The 20101-nt window shown below is 41.5% G+C and overlaps 1 protein-coding gene across 6 annotated transcripts in view; it reads left to right on the top strand.

The window, feature by feature from the left end:
• Positions 1 to 2137: 2137 nt before the first annotated feature.
• The window catches only part of EEIG2 (EEIG family member 2), a 30312-nt gene continuing 12348 nt past the window's right edge, over positions 2138 to 20101 (top strand). The window contains exons 1-5 of one of the 6 annotated variants that reach the window (XM_077928411.1): positions 2138 to 2636; positions 15931 to 16051; positions 16846 to 16875; positions 17164 to 17286; positions 18055 to 18101. In XM_077928411.1, the coding sequence (XP_077784537.1) occupies positions 2488 to 2636; positions 15931 to 16051; positions 16846 to 16875; positions 17164 to 17286; positions 18055 to 18101 (470 nt within the window). In that variant the 5' untranslated portion in view covers positions 2138 to 2487. The remainder of the gene's footprint in view (positions 2637 to 15930; positions 16052 to 16845; positions 16876 to 17163; positions 17287 to 18054; positions 18102 to 20101) is intronic. The other 5 variants (XM_077928412.1, XM_077928408.1, XM_028732620.2 and 2 more) reach the window with 5 other exon arrangements.

Below are 20101 nucleotides of genomic sequence, written 5' to 3'. Positions count from 1 at the left end.
CACATATTCAGTATCTATCTATTATAAAATACATAAAATATATTTTGTTAATACCGTTTATGTATTTTATTCTTCTTGAAAATTTGTAGTGATACTGTGAACACAGCAGAGGGAGCTATAACATCAGGCTTATGAACGGAGGTTTAAAAAACCACCACCAACCACCACTTTTATAATACAGTATACAGTACTGAATAGCAAAATATTTAATGCAGATTTGAAAATGTAAGCTGCAGTTAAAATGAGGTGTGTACGTATGGGACAGTCGTTGTGCATGCAGAGATGACAGCTTCAGTGAATATGAGTTTGGTGGAAGGAAACATCAGGAAATCAAGTAAAGACATCCCTACTCCCTCTCTGGTGTGTACAGCAAAGTGAAAAAGCAACTTGAAACACGGGAGTGGGGGGACAACCACATTGTGTTTTAAGTCCTAATGTAAATAAGGACAATCTCTAACCCCCACCCTACCCCACTGATCCTTCTTGCTGTCACTACCTGGTCATCTCCCTCTCTGACTTGCCTCACCTCCTTGGTTGCTGTAAGGATTGGCCAAGGAGAGGGCACACCAATGGAGAAAAGCCCCACTGAATGCCAAATGTCCCCAAAATCTAAAGCCACCCATGTGATGAAATATCATTACACTTGCTAGTCTGATGCAGTGTTGAACTAGGACAGGAGGGAGAGACCATTGTTTCAAATCTCTGTTTGGCCATTAAGCTCCCTTGGGTGACCTTGAGCCAGTCACTGTCTCTCTTCTTAACTTACTTCAAAGGTTTGTTGTAAAGTCAAAACTGATGGAGACGAGCCACGTACACTGCCTTGAGCTCCATGGATCAAAGGTGATAAATAAATTGAAGTAATTAGTACCACATTATATTTGGCAAATACATCTTTGGCTCTTCTGCATTTAGGCAATCTGTTAAATCAAGTGACTAACGATATCAGCAGTCTTAATATTACTACGTTTTTTTGCTGAGCGTGCTCAAGACAGTAATCCTCTTGCTATTTTAAGAAACTTCTCCTCAATTGAAGGTCCTTAATACATTTAGAAATCTATCCTGCGCAACGGTTTTTAGCCAAGAAGGGCACAGGAAGGGTGTGAAAAAAGTTTCTCCAGGTCACTGATCCAATAACACAAGCACATATCAACTGTAAAGAAGGTGAGGAGATACGGTATATTGTTTTATGCTCCTTGGCAATCAGGGTGGCTAAAAAGTGATAAAAGGAGTGAACCACATCACATTAATCACTGTAAGAGTGGAAGGGTTGGTGGTAGCAACTATTTTAGAGGAAGGTGAGACGTGATCAGGGAAAGGATGAGGTTGTGTAATGTAGAACTTGTCCCTCCTCCTCTTGTGCTTTGTAGGGTTGCCACTTTTATGACAGGGCTTTAATAAAAGCTCAATAGCCAACCTAAATTGGGCATGGGTTGTTTTCACCAATAAGCCTGCCCTCTTAACACCTAAATACATACATTGGGAGTAAGCCCCATTGAACACTGTGGGGCTGACTTCTGAGTAGACATGATTTGGCTTGTGCTACAGGGTTGCTCTCTTTGTACTATTATCTTTAATCTGGAACATGTTCTTAACTGTCCATGGGATGGCAAGTTGTTAGGGCGAGGCTGGGGCACCTGTGGCTCTTCAGGTTCTGCTGGACTCTCACCTCTCACCATCCCTAGCCATGAGGCAAGCTGAGGGCAACTGCCACGGGCGGCAGAACCCACACGACCAGCAGTTCCCAATGTAGATCTTTATTCCCCACCCCTTGTCCCTGATGTATATCTTCAATCACTCCTCATTCCCTAGGGGTGAGTCATTCTGTGCCCAAAAAAAAGTCCTGGGGGCCGTCCCTGCCCCCTAACCCCTGGCCATGCTGGTCTGGGGCTGGTGGAAGTTCGCACGGTCTGCAGGGCCACAAGGCAGCCCTGAGGGGGTTGGGGAGCCCCCGCCATTTTGTCGTTCGCCTCAGGCGCCCAAAACGTCTCGGGCCGGCCCTGCCCCTAACCACTGGCCGCGCTGGCACATAAGATAGCCACGCTGGCCTGAAAGCGGCTGGCGGACTCGCCTCTGTGGCTTCAGGAGGGGAGGCAGTCTTTTTTTTTTTTTTTTTTTTTTTTTGAACGGCGGGCGGGCGGGCTCAACAAGGCGAGAGCGGCGGGGTGCCGCTGCGTGGCAGCGCCGCCTGCCTGAGGCGAAGACAGCGCGCGCGGGCGGGAGCGTTTCTAGCGTTTCTCTTCCCCTCCGCCGCCCTCCCCTTTTCTCCCCACTGTTCCTCCTCCTCCTCCTCTTTCTCCTCGCCGCCGCCTCCTCTTGCGCTTGGTCACAAGGGTCGAAGGAGGAAACTGTGCGGCTGTGGTAATGGAGGAGCCGGCAGGGGGTTAGCCCGCCGGTGGGGTGGGGAGGCTTCTTCTCCCCCTCCCCCCCGCCGCCTTGTTTACTTCTTCCTTCCTCCCTCCTCTCGGCTGCTTCCCGCCGCCCCGCTTCATGGCCTTCATGATGATGAAGAAGAAGAAGTTCAAATTCCGCGTGGAGCTGGAGCTGGACGAGCTCTCCTCGGTGCCCTTCGTCAACGGGATCCTCTTCTGCAAGGTGCGGCTGCAGGACGGCGGCAGCTTCAGCGGAGAGTCGTCCAGGTAAAAGGGGGAGCTAACAGCCTCGGCCGCCGCTGCCACAACCCCTCGCTTTGAGAAGCCCTAACCTGGCCGGAGCGGTGGCAAATGGCAGGCGGAGAGATGTCGCCGCTCAGCCCCGTTATAGTGCGGACGCGCCCCGGCACAGAAGCGGGGCTGCCCCGCTTCCCTCGTAGCCGCAACACACCTGTTAAGTCTTCAGAGGCGCAGGAGACACGCTCATTTTGCGCGGGCAGGGAGTGTAGTCGTAAATGCTATAGACGTGTTTCGGTTTTGATCCTTCTCCTCCTGCAAAACGTGTCCTTTCCCAGTCCTTAAGAGACCCGGTGGGGAATGAACTTGTTTCCTCCTCAAAATCATCTTGAGCTCCCATTCCCACTCCCACCCGCCAAATGCCTATTTTCGGTGCCAGGGCTGAGTTCTCTTCTAACTGCATGATGCACGTGTAATGCAGTAGTGAAGTCAGTGTCTCTGGTTACACCGTTGGGTAACCAAAATAATGCATTTGCCCAAAAATGGATGGGATTCCGCGTGAGGCTTCCAGATCAAAAGGTACTGTTTCCAGGCAGATTTGAGCCCCTCAATCCTATTGTGTTTGAGATAGATAGATAGATAGATAGATAGATAGATAGATAGATAGTCCCTAAGTTGAGGGCTGAAATTGGTGAGATTTATGGAGTAGTTTCCAATTCTGTTAAAGGAGATTAGATGCAATGCATGCATATACATACACACACACACACACACACACACACTGCATTGCATCTAGCATCTAATTTCCTTTAACGGAATTGGAAACTACTCCATAAATCTCACCAACTTACTGTTTTCCTTCCTACGCGACCTAGCAGTTCTGTTACTGATCCAGACAACACAGAACTGGAAACCTCCCTCACAAATGTTGAGACTTAGTGTTAGGGATTGCTTAATAATATCCAGTCTCAAAGTATTCCTTCAGTAGACCTATTACAGAACAGCCCTATAAAGTACAGTGGAATTTCTGGGAGGGAACTAGAAAGGAGCCAGAAGGTCCAACGCCCAAGACTAGGCTCTTACCACCGCCTCGCACAACTATCTCTATTTTATGCCATTTGCAGAGACTAGGAATGATCAGTGTGTTGCATGAAGGTGCCAGCAAAGTAGATAGCTCCAGCTGGAGTACGTAATTATACAAAGTAATGCAGTACGCTACAGAAAAAGATAAAGTAAAAGTCTCAGTTTTTAGCCTGACACGTAAGCTTGTCTGATCGTCCCTAGGGAAGTGGAGAAAGGTATTATTTCAGCCAGTGGACCAGTCACACATTACACAAAACGCTACTAGGATGCTGGCTTGAACCACCTTGAGGTTACTTTATGTGCCTTTCTTTTGTGTTGGAAGCAATTCTCTACACAGTTCCAGTGATGTTTATATGTAGTTCCTCCCTCAGTTTCTGCATTTTGCAATGATATGTTGAAAATTGGCAGACCCACATGGGAGGAGGTTCATGCAGACAGGCTATGTGGTAGCCTAGTTTCCATGATGATCACAGAAGCAATTATCAGTCTTTCAATTTTTGTTTTTTTAAAGTAAATTTTATCACTGTGATTGAATATGCAGAGAAGTGTCAAATGTACTGGGTGAAGTTGTCCTAGGTATAATACAAAAGTCATCCGCAGATTTACCCCCAAATGAATATTTAATGAAATCCATAACTCCTCTCTCTGGTTGTCGCAGTGCCTGAAGCTTCAGAGGAAGGGGAGACTTTTTACAATTCATTAAAATAATAATATCACCACTTCATCTCAGTTGAGAAACCAGTGTTTTGAAACCCTGTGAGGTTCTTCCTTCCAACAGCTGTGCTATGGAGATTTCTTGAGTTTATAATAAGGTATCTTCCTTTGCTTTCTAACCTCTTAAAGGCAAATCTGTATGCAGTAGTTCTTATAAGTTCTAACTTCAGACCAGCATACAAAGAAATACACAGCTGTTTCTGTGTGCCCAAGGGGGTTCAGGGCTTTTGTTTCTTAAACAGTGTGCTCAAGTGCAAATACACATGCACACGTAGTCATTTATCAGTGCTTATTATGGCTAACAGCTTTTGAAACTGAGTTCTCAAAAATAGTTTGGGTTATGGCATAGGAATTTGCTGTTCAAAAACAAAAGGGCAAAAATCCCACTGAATGTAACCAAGCTCTTGGACTTGTTTAAAATCACTTTTGGTTCATCATGGTCACAATTTTCTTGATCCTGCATAGCATTTCTCCCCACTTTAGTGTGACATTTGTAAATTACAACAAAGAGCCTTCTTAACATTCAGCAATACAAAATTCTGTTTATTTCCTGAATCATTCTAGTTGCCTTTTTCTACTTTGAAGATGTGCTCCATAAGCCTGGGTGAGCCTACTGTTGTTCCACATGTGGAGATAGTTCCAGTTGTGATCTCACCAAGGCATCATATTACAGTATTGGAAAAAAGAGAGATTTGTAATTGCATCATACTGAGGGTTTCAGTTTTCCCATGTTTGTCTGAGAGTGCCACTGGATCTGATAATGGCAGGATTAACTTGGGGACCACAAAGTGTGAAAGGGTGATCTAAAGTGAAGCATGGATTAACACGTGATTGTAGCTTCTGTGTGTTGCCCAGAAGTGTATGTGGACCTTGACTATCAAGGCCTTGTAGCCCTTTCCATCAGAGCTTATCATAATTAGAACCTTGCAATATCAATAATTTTGCATGTGAATTTGCTTCTTTTCTTCTTTCCTCCCCATCCCATTTTCCTCTTATCTTGTGCATACTGTATTTACATTGTAAGCCTCAGGGGAGCAACTGTGTTGTTTTTATTGATCCATAAGACATTCTCCGAGCCTTTCTGAATGAAGAGTGGGGTATAAATGCTTTGAATAAATACTGTCACATCCAGTTTTACACAGTATTACGTAACTTGATGATGTGATCATATATCATGATAAGCCAGGGTTTCTAGCTTATCACAATTTATTATTTATGCTCCTACTTCACTCCTCCTCTCTTAAAAGCAGGAGAAACTCTTGTTACATCTGAACCCAGGATCTTGTTGGTCCCCAAAAAGCCAGGTTCAACAACCCAGTAACAATGCATGGTTTAAGTTTGGCTAGCAAGCTTTATGAGAGTTTCCTAGTTTGTCCTGTTTGCACCAAGAAAGGAGTGAAGTGGGAACAATCAGGCAGCCAGCATGCTGCTTGTGCACAATAAACCATGATAAGCTCAAAACCCTGCCTTATGACATGAAAACACAGACAATTACTTTTGTGTGTGTGTGTATGTGTTGTATATATCACAACAGTGTGCCAAATCTGAAGTTTTAATGGAGGTGACAGCTATAAACAGCACAAACATGCAGTTACATGGCTTTGTAGTTTATAATGATTATTTCCAAGAATTGGAATATTCACTAATGAGTGAATATGCTTGAGTTTGGTAAATATAAGCTAGCTATTCTTAGGCTAATACCATTAAAGGTAAAAGGTAAAGGTACCCCTGCCCGTACGGGCCAGTCTTGCCAGACTCTAGGGTTGTGCGCTCATCTCACTCTATAGGCCGGGAGCCGGCGCCGTCCGCAGACACTTCCAGGTCACATGGCCAGCGTGACGAAGCTACTCTGGCGAGCCAGAGCCGCACACGGAAACGCCGTTTACCTTCCCGCTAGTAAGCGGTCCCTATTTATCTACTTGCACCCGGGGGTGCTTTCGAACTGCTAGGTTGGCAGGCGCTGGGACCGAGCAACGGGAGCGCACCCCGCCGTGGGGATTCGAACTGCCGACCATGTGATCGGCAAGTCCTAGGCGCTGAGGTTTAACCCACAGCGTCACCCACGTCCCACTAATACCATTACAAGTATTTTTTTTTATAAAAAAAACAAAACTTTGGCATTTTCATTGTGGTCTAGTGTGCTGCATTTTGAAATTGGACTTGAGAAACCCAATTTCAAAATAAATGTTTAGCAGTGGATAGAATTGTAACACACATCACTCTTCTATTTGAAAAATGGTCTTATTTGCCCTCTCTTACTGAGTTTATATGAGGTGGCATACTTTGTGACATACATCTCAAACATGCTATTTAATTTAGTATCGATAACCAGAATTCTGATAATTCTTACAAGCTTGGGATTTTGTATAGTATTATAAGGTAAGGTAAAGGTAAAGGACAGTTAATGTAGTATAAGAACCTGGAAGACATTTAATTAACGCTATTTAAAATTTCAAAGTTTGAGTAGCTGTGATAGAAAAACCTGTGCTAGAAACATTCAGCTGTATAAAAATTATGAACCATTAAATTATGGGTCTTTTCTGTATCTGAAAAGTATAGTTTTATATATTTCTTTTAATAATGTGCACCTGATGTTTCTTTGTGGTGCCCTGTGAGGAAAGGGATGGGTTAAGAGAGAGTGCCCAAGTTTGTTCAATGTGCTGTACGTCTCACTATGGATTTATTCATCTAAAACAAGGGTAGGCAACCTAAGGCCCGTGGACTGGATGCGGCCCAATCGCCTTCTCAATCCGGCCCACAGACGGACCGGGAATCAGCATGTTTTTACATGAGTAGAATGTGTGCTTTTATTTAAAATGCATCTCTGGGTTATTTGTGGGGCATAGGAATTCGTTCATTATTTTTTTCAAAATATAGTCCAGCCTACCACATGGTCTGAGGGATGGTGGACCGGCCCACAACTGAAAAATGTTGCTGACCCCTGATCTAAAACCAAAGGTTTTTTTTGTACCACAGACTGATCTTAGAAGTTTCCATGATATGTTTCACCACCCTTCTTTTCTTGTCTATTGGAATGCTGTTGCGCTATCTACCAGTATAGTTCCTTGCAATATTAAGGCGTGTGTGTGTTACTAGCTTCTAAGAACAATGAGTTTAATGTGGAAGAAGGCAGTTGCCATTGGGCCGCATGCAGACTGTGGGTTGTATTCAACATACCACTGAGCACAAGGATTTCTCCTTGTGTAACAGAATGCTTCCTTCTCCCTCATGCACCCTCTAAATCTGTTATGAGTATTCCCCAATTCTCCAGAGCAGATTTGTTGACTGTGGAGGGGGTGATTTTTCTGCCCTTCATAGATTTCAGGCATTTGACATTCAAAGATGTTGGCCTTACGCCATTACCTGGTTGCCTTTCTCCATGCAAATTAACATTGCTAGTGGGGAAAAGTAATGTTGGAAGCTCTCGGCCCGTAGTATTCTGCAGTGCCATCATACTGTTAAATTTTATGATTTAGTCGCAGCGTAGCAGTACATGTTTCCTGGCAAACTAAATCTTAAAACAAAATCACAGCACTATGTTGTGTGTTAATTAATTGGATTCAAACTCTTCCCAGCTAATTTCACATGTGCTATGTAGCTATAAATTAAATTGTACATGGCAGGATTGGAAAAATCCATTACTTTGCCATTCTTACAGTGTAATCAGTGGGGGAGTTCCTGCTAAGTTCAATGTTACTTACTCCCCAGTAAATGTCTTCTAATTGTGAGTATAAGTTTAAGAGGTAGTCTGTAATGAGAGTTTGCGAGAAGAAATGAGAAGTAAACATTACCTTTCCCCCAGATGTAATGCTAAGGACCAAGTTGAGAAAATGAATCTGTAACGTTTGTGCTGTATGGCTTTGGCTGTAAAGTGTATGCAGTGTTGCAGCCTTAATCTCAGGGTGTATTAAGGTGAACCTGAAATCCCTGCTATCTCAAAATAGGCCTGTGTGTGTATGTGCACACATTTAATCCCCCTTAATTTTGGAGGGATGGACATTAATGCAGTTCTTCTCTTTTCTGTGTATAAGAAGTATGTAGAAATAGCTAATCACTCTGTGCCATATTCTTTTTTGGCGGAGCATTCCTCCCCCCCCCCCAACACTATGTACATGAGATGCAGCATACTTTATAAATATATAGTTCCATTTAGAACCGCAACACATTTTTTATTGTAAAAGTATGAAGTTTCATGCTATTTCCTGTGTTAGAGGCACATTTTACTGGCAAATGACTTTGATTCGTTTAGTGCGGCAGAGGAAATCCAGCTGTGGGGACTTGGCAGAATTCCCCCTGACCATATGCAACAAAACTGCGGCCTCAGTTCTTTTTGCAGGATACTGGTGGATTAATGAAGCAGAATGAGATGCTGAGTGCCAGCATACAAAAATTATGTAGCAGTTTCAATGCTGGCAGGATATAAATGCTAAAAAGTGTTTGTAAATCCCTAATATCAAATAATGTTTATGTGCTGAACTTCCTTTTTAGTATGACCTGCACTGATAAGCTCCAGACATTGACACTGGGTTCTTGTTTATAACAGGCTTGACAATTATTTGCTTTTAATTCTGTAGGTGTGAAAATACATTTGGCATTCCGCTCTGTAATGAAATTGGCTCATTTTCATTCTCCAGTTCGATACATTCAGAGTCCTTCCTTCTATACAGGCAGCGATTGTTTTATGTGCGTCCAATATGTGCACGACCGTGCACTTCACGCCGAACCCAGAAGTGACCTAAAAATGTCACAAAACATGGGCCCCGTCAGCGCTTGGGGGGGGGGGCGGAATGTAGGCACCAGTCTCTGCCAGTATTTTAACAGTCCTCTGAATGAATTACTTCATAAATAACAAATGACAATTTTTCACACACTACTGATTGAAGCACTTAGAACTCCCTTAGTTTTAAAGACAACTGCCTTTGCAATCTCCCACGTTGAGCTGAATCAGTTGAACAGCCTATTTATTTACTTTTTAATTACCTCAGCCAAGAAGGTTTATATGATGACTATTTCTAATTGTCTTTTCCTCTAGTTGACCACAAGTGTTGTTGGGACACTGCATATTCTAGCTTAATGTTTTATTTGATTTATTTACTTATTTTCTGCTTCTTATGTTTGTGAGAAATAAATGGGTCATTGCATATTGTGCATGGTGGGAAATGGTGTGTCAAGTGGACTGGGTTGCCTGTGACAGAATCATGTTTTTGTTTTATAAAGGGTTTAGCATTCCTAGACACAGGAATAAAATAAAAAGCCACAGGCCCCATCTGCAGACTTGCAGTCTAAGAATAAAATTAAGCCACATTAGGCAGGGAGGGAAAATAAAGGGGAATTTGAAATAAATCAAGGTGAACAGATGTGTTTTAAGGAGGCACTTGAAAGTTAGTGCAGAGGAAGAAAATATATTGGCAGATGGAATGGTATTTCTGAGAGAAGAAGCTGCATGGAGATAAAGAAAATAATATTAGGTTAAACAAGAAGTTTGGTACCAGTGGAGAAGGGTTTAGGGAAGCAGAATCAAATGTAGATGGCTAAAGAAGAGAGCTAACTTCAGTGAAATACAGGAAATATTGCACTATAGCAATCCCAGACTAACAAGATAGAGTATGAGGCCATTTTACCTGTATTTCTCTTCTGGTTTTTGTTTTATGATGTACAGTTCCGGTGGAAATCTGATATGAGTAAGAGCAGTATAAGAATATAAAGTAGTAAACTAGATTGTGTTCAGTGGGACTTGCTTGAGCGAATGGTGCACAGCATATGTACAGGGTTTTTTTATATAAAAAAGGAAAAAACTGTTGTTAAACATAGTGGACATTATTTCCAGGTAAATATTCATAGGAACAGGACTGGAAATAAACTGCATCCAAGTAAACAAGATAACTCCACAGTTCTAAACATGCACAAATAATGAAGCTGACTCATCCAATTACAGAGTCTCAATCAAATACAAAATCCAGTAGTAGGAAAGCCACACTGTTTGTAAAACAAAGCAGAAGGTTTCAGCCATTCCCGCAAGGCTACTAAAAGCAGTGCAGAACTGAGCGTATGCAAACTTAACTATTTCTTCTTCACTGCCCGAATTCCCACTGAAAACAAGCTATAAGCTTTACACTACAAAGGACAGCCTCTGGAATAGGCCTGTTTGCCTTGGGCAGTTTATATTTACACCAGGTGACTAGGCAAATTGTGATTTGCAAATTTAGGAAGTTGGCAACACTGTTTGCTTCTACTGTTTTGTTTAGAATATTTCTAGCAAAATGTTTGAACTTACATGTGCTGTAAACCAGAATCTCAGTGTGCACGTTTGTTTGGAATCTGTGCATTAGTTATAATTCATTATAAAGTTATCCTCCCCCATTCTCTAAACTTAAATTCTGGAACCTAGCTTAAATTTTTAAAAAGTTTACAGAAAAGGTGAATATATCAAATAACTAAAGTCAAGCCTATGCCAACCCATTGTCCAAACCATCAGCTACATACAGTTGCCTGCTAGGGGGATGATAAGCTTCCTGATTTTATAGCCTGTCACGATTGCAAAAATAGGAATGGCCAATTGCCTGGGAAATCAGCAATATATAGCCAATGGACAGCCTTTGCAAGAGTCCATAACTTCATTAGCCATTGGCAAGCGCATATTTTACCAGGTGAGAGCTTAGAAACCGGGACAGTTCCTGCTTTTCTCCTAAGCCTGGAGACTAGTGAAGGCTCCTTGCATGTACACTGAACCTTGGAGATTTGAAAAGCTACAATACGTTTTACTGGTTTGAAAGCGCTTCCAAGGCATTGGGCTCTGAATGCTACCAAAAGTTAATGTGACATTGGAGACAATGTTCTGTCTCTCCCTCTTGGGAGGAAGGATACAACCACTGTTGTGTCATCATCTTCTAATATATTTGAAAGAAGAGGGAAGCCTGCCTTTGTAAAGTTCCTCCAAACACCAAAATTGCATGAGGAACTGCTGGGAGAAAGGGAAATCCTCGTAGGCATGCCCTAAAGGGCTTTTTTTGCAGAATAGCTATGAAACTGCTACTTCATAATACAGATAGGAATTTCTTCTTTCTTGATGCAGTAGTTGGGCATTTTTTAAAAAAACAACACTACTCATAGTACATGACAAAATTACTCCCTAAGGCTCATATGAAGTTGACTCACAGTGGAACATTTTCATCAACTTGTTCTGCAGCCCAGTTGCCAAGTAGACTGTCATCTCTGTTCACTTTCCATGGTAACCAATCAATGTGTGAAATATTTTTGGGTGGGGTGGGGGAGATTTTTAGAAAATCCTACAATGTTAAACTTCTGACTACAGTGGACCCTCGGGTTACGTACCTCTCTGGAAACGTAATCTTCAGGTTGAGAAAGCGGAAAACTCGGAAGTATTTTTCCAGGTTTCGCTGCTCACACATTTGCAGAAGCGCTCTATCGCGCCATGTGCAGAAGCGGCACCTCTGGTTACGGATTTTTCGGGATGTGCACGGACCCCCAGAACGAATTAAATTCGTATCCAGAGGGTCCACTGTACTTAGTTGCATGCAGTGTTCTATTTGCTATCTTTCTCTGAATGCTTTTTAGCTGTAGGTAAATATTAATTTGTTTGTGAAATTACTGTAGTACCACATTTGTTTGTATTTAAGAATTTATAGACAGATTTTCATTTGGGACAAATTCTCAAAGCAGTGAAACAACTCAGTTTGTATTCGGTGAATTTTTTTCTGTCTCAGGAAGACAGAATGTAGACTGGAATTTCATTAGCAGAATGCAATAGGATGTTTAAGTGCCTTGGTTAAATACATAGTCTTGTAGGTATTAAAGCTTGCCTTGAAAGTTTTAGCCTAGTGCAGAGATTTTCAACCTTTTTGAGTCCACAGCTCCCTTGACCAACTACCTTTTTTCTGTGGCACCCCTTTTGGGCTCAGGAGCCCAGTTATGTCACCCCTTGTCTGCAGAGCTGGCAGCCTCTCACCCTTTTTCAAACACCCTCCACTTTGGAGTGTTCCCACAGTCTCCTCTCCTGTCTCCATGGGAGTCCTCTGGGCATCCGCTCTTGCCATCCCTGGTCTCTCAGCTGCTGTTGCCCCCGCCCCCCGGCACCAAAGAAAGGTGCCTCCTCACACTGCTCCACAGGGGCCTGGGAAGAGGATACCCCCCAGTCTTAGTAGCCCAAAGGAGACTAGCCAAAGGTGAATGTGAGGCCAGCACCTTACCTTGGGAGGCAGCAGGCGCTGCTGGGTCTGCATGGGGAAATGCTCTCCTTCAGCACTGGGCATTCAGCTCCCAAGCAGGCCTTGCACACAGCAAGCACAAGAAAGCCTAGTGCAGCACCTGCCTACCTTCCCAGCCTCACAGTTGCCTGTCCATTCCCAAAAGCAAGGGCTGGCTGGCTGGGCTCCCTCACCCACTTGCTTACTCTGATGCCACCCCCTGGCCAGCCCCAGAGGCACCATTCGCCTGTGGAGCTTGTAGCCAGGGCTGCTGCAACAAACAGCTGTGCAAGGCTTTGAGAGGCAGGCATCAGAGGAGAGAGGGAAAGAAAGAGGGACAGAGGCCAGAGTTGCCCATGGCACCCCTGACCATAATTCAAGGCACCCCAGGGTGCCATGGCACCCTGGTTGAAAACCACTGGCCTAGTGCTTTTGTTTGGATATGTCTTTTAGCTGATTGTGAGGAAAACCTGGTGTTCTGTTTCAGATTTCAACTGAGCAGCAGATACAATGCTAAAATGGTTGTGAGAATTATACATTAAAGATACAGAGGACATGGGTAATAGCCAGCATTAGTCATACTTAGAGGCCCTTTGAAATCAACAGAAAAGTTACTTGGGTCCATAATTAAAAGTCCGGTACTCTGCAGCATCTTAAGACTAGGTCTGCTTTTTTTGCTTTTTTCCATTATAAGTTTCCCATTTACATGTGTGTAGCATTGAATATAAGCCAACGTATTTTTCTTGCAATAGAAATATTTACTCTAGGATAGAGTAAAGCCAGTTCTTTCAACTTCTGTCAGCAATCTGTGGCATATAGTACAGTCAAAGGTGGGTGGCAGGGTCAGGTAAGTAATAACTCACAAGATGCCTATAAAGTTAACTCTTTATTCAAATAAACAAAACAGCTGAAGCATAATGAGCCCAGCAACTCTTCCCAGTAGATCTTGCCCCAATGAGGCAGTTTTGAGGACTGAAGGCCCCCTCCTTTCCACTCCTTCTTAAGACTCCTCCTCCCCCATTTCCTTCCCAAGCAATCTGAGACTCATTCACCTTGTCTGTCTTTGCTTCACCCTCTTCATACCTCTGCAGGTTCTAGGAGACCAGGGAGGAGGGGAGCTGGTCACAGGAAGGGGGGGGGCTCCCTGGCTTCATCAACAGCCTTCGTCATCTCTGTCTCTTGGCCCCCCTCCTCTCCAGCCTCCACTTCTTCCTCTGGTTTTGGACTTCTGTGACAGCCTCTTCCTGCTCACTAAACTGTTACCTCTTTAGCTTCCAACACCTCCACCTCGTAGCCTGCTCCGCCTTCTCCCTCTGACCATCATCATCCCCCCACACATCCCCTGGCTCTGACCATTTTTCCCTTGGGGGTTCCCTAGCTGGTGCCTCCCACCATTCCTCTGCATCCAGCCAGTCCATGGCATTGTTCCTTCCTTTCTTCAGACTGCAAAGTAAATTTCAAATAGAGCCTACAGAATAACACCTCTTTCTGGCACACAAGGGAGAAATGTGCTCAGGAAGTTTTGCAGGGTAAAAGAATTCACCAAAGCATTCTGTGCACACACAAAGCTCTGCATTTTTTCTTAACCTCAATACTAGCTGTCACATTTGTTAACTGAAGACTCTGAAATTGTGGCTTGTTATAACCTAGATTTCAGCAGCCTCATTATATCAGTTTGTTAGTGACTGACTGCCAAGCCCAGAGATCTTTTTATTTTGAGGCATTCTCCCCCACTCCTTTTTCTAAACTGTCGTGACTTTCCTCCAATACTTTATCTGGACATCTTCATTTCTCAGTCTCTGTCTGAACTCCATAGAGGAAGGTCATGAGCTTGGTTGTGGGGATGAATCAATATATTGTTATGGGTGGATGCACTTGTGCATTATTTTGTTGTATGTGGTTACTCACAAACTTCAGTCAGAATTATTTATTCAGCATTTCAAAAAGGGTGTCAGGAATCCAAAAAGATCAAATAACAGTAAATTAAAGTTGCATACATTACCTGTGGTTCTGTCATTATTTCTAGAGCAAACCTAGCAGTGATTTAATAACTTGGGATTTAAATCACTGTCTGATTTAAACATCATGCTGGGCTTATAAGAAAAACATAGTCATGCAACATTCCATATTGAAACCAGTCCCTCAACTGCTATGTACACAGTATTAGCACACCAGTGATGAAGCCATAGATTTCTGAAATACTAACTCTGAGTGTTCAGGCACAGCAATCAAGTCCTGTGGGCACAAATTCTTATATTATTTGTATTGTGTGTAAATAGGGACCCAAAGAGGATTAATTTAAATTTCTCAGTTTGGAATACAGAAAATAATCAAAAGATAAGAGATTGTCTACTCCAAAATGACATGGGTGATTAATCTAAGAGTACATGTCATTGAGTCTATGAAGGTCTTTGAGAACAATGTTGAGAGCTTCATTTTAATAATGCTTATTTTTGGTGGCAAATCAAATCTAAATAAGTTCTGTTTTCAAGATTTGATATGTAAGCTGGGAGGTATCAAGACATGAAAGTGAGGAGGGTAAAATTTCCATAACTTTTAGCTCCACACAGGTCCCCAGATATGGTTCATAGTCATAAAATCAAAATACAATACAATACAATACAGCAGAACAAGAACTAAAAGCCATTGTTTGGGGAAAACATACAATAGCAGAGGAGACCAGAAAACAACCCAAAAGTTTGGCAAAGGGCCAACCAGTTCTTATAGTCTAGTTGCTACAGTTGAGTAAGATGTCATGCTGGTTCATTTGTGAGGGAGCCATGAGTATAAATTGGTTTTGTTATTCTGTAATGCTTAACCATGGTTTAGTGCTACGTGCATGAACAGAAAGGAGCCACCATGCACCCTGGGTTCCTCCCCTCCCCTTCCCATGTTTTCCTCCTGTGCACCTGGGTGGACTTCAGTAGAGTTAAGTTGCACATTCTATAAACCTAACTGGTTCTTCTGTATGAAACCATGATTGTGGCTTAAAACAACTTCTGTTAAGTTTCATAACAGTCAGCTTCAACCCATGGGTTATGAAGATGGTTTGCTAAACTAAGCAGAGTTTGTGTTTAAACCATTCCCCCTGGTCCATACATAGAAACTTGGTAAAATTAAGTCCTGCCACAGAGCAAAAAGGAGGACACATTTGCCAACTTCTACTTTTAATTATGGATTTCTATGACTACTCTGATTTTACATACCCATGAAAAAGAGGGTGTGTCCTGGAAAAAGAAGACATATGGCAACCCTACCTCTGTAGAAAATGTTCAGTTTTTCTTGTCAATGTTCAATATTTTCCTTTTTTTTATTATTCACAGGGAAGTGGTGCAGGCAAACTGTGTCCATTGGAAAAAGAGGTTCTTATTTATGTGTAAAATGAGTGCAAGTGCCACTACAGGGGTATTGGACCCCTGCATCTGCAGAGTGTCTGTTCGGAAGGTAAAAATGACCATTCTCTTCTTCTGATATTTGCGTTTTAGTTTATGCTGTGGCCATGTGCCTCTAAATAAGTGGCAACTTAACGCTGTTTACTTATTGTGCATCCAGACTCTAATTATATTATTTCTATTGATCTCGCCAAATATAATTAACAGAATTCTCTGTAAATATCACACTGCCAAAAACACTGAATAATCAAAAATGAGATGCAACTATTAATTTGTCTTACTTATTTAGTAATATTTTTATATTGCTTAGCATTAACAAGTAATCGCAGAGCAGTTTAGAAATGTTTTTTCTAAAAAATAAATAGAAACAAAGGTATATAAAAAGAAACACTATAGATATCAATAACCTAGGGCAATTGGGTCAGTGCTAATGATCAGAGACACCCTGTGTAAACAGGCACCCAACAGTCGATGGCTCCCAGAGGGAATGTGCAACTACAGAGATAGCCTGCTTTCGTACTCGCACTAGATGACATTCCACTGGTCACAGCACCATCAGCAAGGTCTTCTCTGATTATCTTGATCTACTGTGCCTGTAAAGGAAAAGAGCTACACAGCTTAATTACCTTTGATTACTATTGATAGCATTGATAATATTGTAGGGGCTCAAAATGTGTTTTTTCCTGACTTAGGGAAACCCATTACAACTTATAAAACTTCCTCAATATTCAGTAGTATTGCTTGCTGTGTGTTAAATGTTTATGTCACATGCTGTGCGTTAGCTCTTTGACATTTTTCATCAGAAAATAGTGATTACTAAACCATAACTATTGGTTATTCTTGCAGGAATTAAAAGGTGGGAAGGCCTATGCAAAGGTAACGACACAACCATATCAATACAATACTTCCTCTTCTTTTACTTACACATATGTCATTTAAATTTAAAGAACTGTGCAGATTTATATTTCCTGTCCTTAAGGATACTGGATGTTGCAAATACTGTTTAAAAGGAACAGTTGTGTAGCACTAAGAAAACTGTGTCCTGCTTTTCCTTTTGTCATTTTATGAGAAACTTCTTCCTTAAAGTACAAATGCTTTGATGCCTAAAGTGTTTGTTTCCCTTGATGGTTCTGTAACTGCTGACTTTTCATCTTTTGTCAATAGCTGGGTTTTGCAGACCTCAACTTGGCAGAGTTTGCTGGATCAGGAAATACCACTCGTCGCTGTTTACTGGAAGGTTATGATACCAAAAACACAAGGCAGGATAATTCAATTCTCAAAGTAATTGTGTGTGTTTTTTCTCTGTTTTTCATTGTTTTTAGAATAGTATTTTTTCTTAATGTTAAATGGGAAAGCAAAGGATAGCATTCAGTTACCAAAGCTGTAACTTTTTTTGAAACATTGACACGATAGCTGGTAAGAAATCAAGCAATTAGGTTGTCATAATACAGTACTCCAGTAGAAGTTTGGAAATTGATGTTCAAGTACAATGCAGTTCGAATCCAGTGGCGGAAAATAATTAAATGTGTTTTATGTAAATGCAGCCATGCAAATGAGATAAACTCACCTATTAGAGAATTAATTTTCAAGGTAGCTTTTTAGTTTGCCCAATATTAGGGAGAATTTGCTAGTTTTGCTATCAGTCATGGCTTGTAATATAGTCATCCAGGAAAAGGTAAAAACACTTTCCACTTCCTTACTGCTGAACCTTGCCAAATAAATTTGTTATGGAAGTGTAATATTCGCTTGTTGCAATTATTTACCTTCTGAAATGGCTAGTTGTAATATAAATTATAGGATTGCTTTTATGGACAGCATGTTTGCCCATTCTGTGTCTTTTAAAAAGCTGCCTTCTGTCAGACCAACTATAATTATTAACTTCCATGAATATTTTCAGTTGGCAGATAGCTTTACTGATAATTGTGCCATTCATCTTCACAGTAACCATGTGAGTTAAGCCACTCACATATAAGATGTATGACACGGATTTTCCCATTTCATGCTTTTTGGTATTTGAATCTGATTTTATTTTTGTTTGTTTTTCCTAACTTACAGGTCTTGATCAGCATGCAGCTAATGTCTGGAGACCCATGCTTCAAAACGTAAGTTTACATATGACACAGCAGGTGAAATTGTAGGTATTGTTAATAATTAGCTTTTGGAATGCTTGAATAAATTGTACAAATCATACTCTGAAAAAGTTGTTAACCAAGTTGTAAAGGTTATTGGGTATCAGCAGTCCTTGGTGCCTACTTCAATAATCTTTGATATAGCTCATCACTTTGCATGCAGTTGCACTGTTCACCCATTTGCAGGGCAGGGGAGATAGTCTATTTGGGCAATAATAGATAATGCTATATGGTTTTTTATAAATCAAGAAGTCTTGTATTAATCCGTGTATGCAAGGGGCAAAAGGAATGTACAGGTGCAGAGTAAATTACCAATGCAAAAAAAATGGATTGGAAATACAATATTTGATCAGTGTACACCGTGTATTGTGTATAGTAAACCCACAGCTTGCATGCATTTAACTTGTGCACATTCAGCTTTACGCACATGGGGGGGGGGGGGAAATAAAAATAAACGGGCAGGTGTCTGGGGGGAAAGCCTTTGACAATCGCATCCACCATTGCACCCAATATGTTTTGACTATACGTGATTTTGGCTTTAGACCAATCCCTGGAACGTAAACCCTGCATAAATTGTGGGCTTACTGTACACACTTTGTGAGGGAGGGGGGTTTGGTTATACCCTTTCTAGTTGCTAGCCTATCTTCATGGAAGAACACATTAGGCTATGGAGAGTTAAATGGAATCAGGATTGGTTTAGCACGTCTATAGAATTTGAACAAAAATGTTGGAACTTGCACAGGTCTTTCACATTCAGGATTTTGAATCACAGCAGTTGTCTCAAAACTCCAGTCCCTGTCCCCATCCCTGGGACAAAAAAAAGCAGTTTTAATAGTGTACAAATTCTTGAGTACAAATTAGGTGAATTCTAATCTCTAGAAAGTGTAAATGGTGTTAAATACTTCTTAAAATAAAGTGAGACTCTTAAAGTGAGCCTCAGCAAAACAAATGCATGCCTAGAAATAAGGATATAAAACAAAGTGCATGGGATTAATGATGCTGTAATTTTTACTGTGTTGGTCTTCAGCTTCAGGAGTGTTAAAGGGCCCTGTGTCTGCGCAGGCCTATTCCAGCAGACTATTTACGTGTACTGCACCAAAAGGAAAAATGTGGTTAGGATGGATTTCTAGACTAATGAGGTATTTTGCGATGAGTCATGCAGCTTGGTGAGTGGTCTAATTGTAGCAATGCAGCTGGGAAGCTTTTATTTCCATCAGCCATGCTGCAAAAGTTAAATGTAGGCAGTGGGTGTGTGTTTTTTTTTTTTAAAGGGTGTTGTAGTACAGCATAAATTCTTAATCATAAGTGAGGCTCTTTTTTAAAAAATGCTTCTCTTGTGAGTTGGTGTTTCTGGGCAAGATCAATTTAAACTAGAATGTATTGGTGCTAGAGTATTATAAACAGATGTCACTTTTGCCTCAAGCAGAAGTGCTCAGAAGACAATTTTTTGCAGTCTTAAATTCTATTAGTCCCCCAGAAAGCTATGAAGAACAATGAAAAGCTCAGAGCTTGTTGGGAGTTCTGTAAAATCAATTTTGTGAGAATGTTATATGAAGATTAATACAAGTTATTGAGTTGTTGTAATAGTAAGATCAGGTGTAAGCTTGTTTCCCACAAGACATGGGGCAACCCTTGGCTTGATGGCCACATTTGCAAACATGTATTTGCAATGGTCCTGCTTTTTTAGGCAAATACTTTTAAAACACCTTAGATGTCCATTGAAATAAACAGGTAACTTAGTACTCTGGCTAGCATTGCTTATTGCCTATAATGTGTGAAGAAGCTCTTTAAGCTATGTAATTTAAACTGATTTTTGTTAGCCGCATTGAGTTTTTGTCCACAATACAAAACTGTCAAATAAATGGGGTTTTTTTCCTACAAAAATAGTGGAATACAGTGGTACCTCAGGTTAAGTACTTAATTTGTTCTGGAGGTCCGTTCTTAACCTGAAACTGTTCTTAACCTGAAGCACC

This window comes from Podarcis muralis, chromosome 5, assembly GCF_964188315.1.
Source record: "Podarcis muralis chromosome 5, rPodMur119.hap1.1, whole genome shotgun sequence".
In the NCBI taxonomy this organism is placed as follows: domain Eukaryota; kingdom Metazoa; phylum Chordata; class Lepidosauria; order Squamata; family Lacertidae; genus Podarcis; species Podarcis muralis.
The sequence above is the reverse complement of the archived record's forward strand: the minus strand, read 5'-3'. Positions and strand labels throughout refer to the sequence as shown.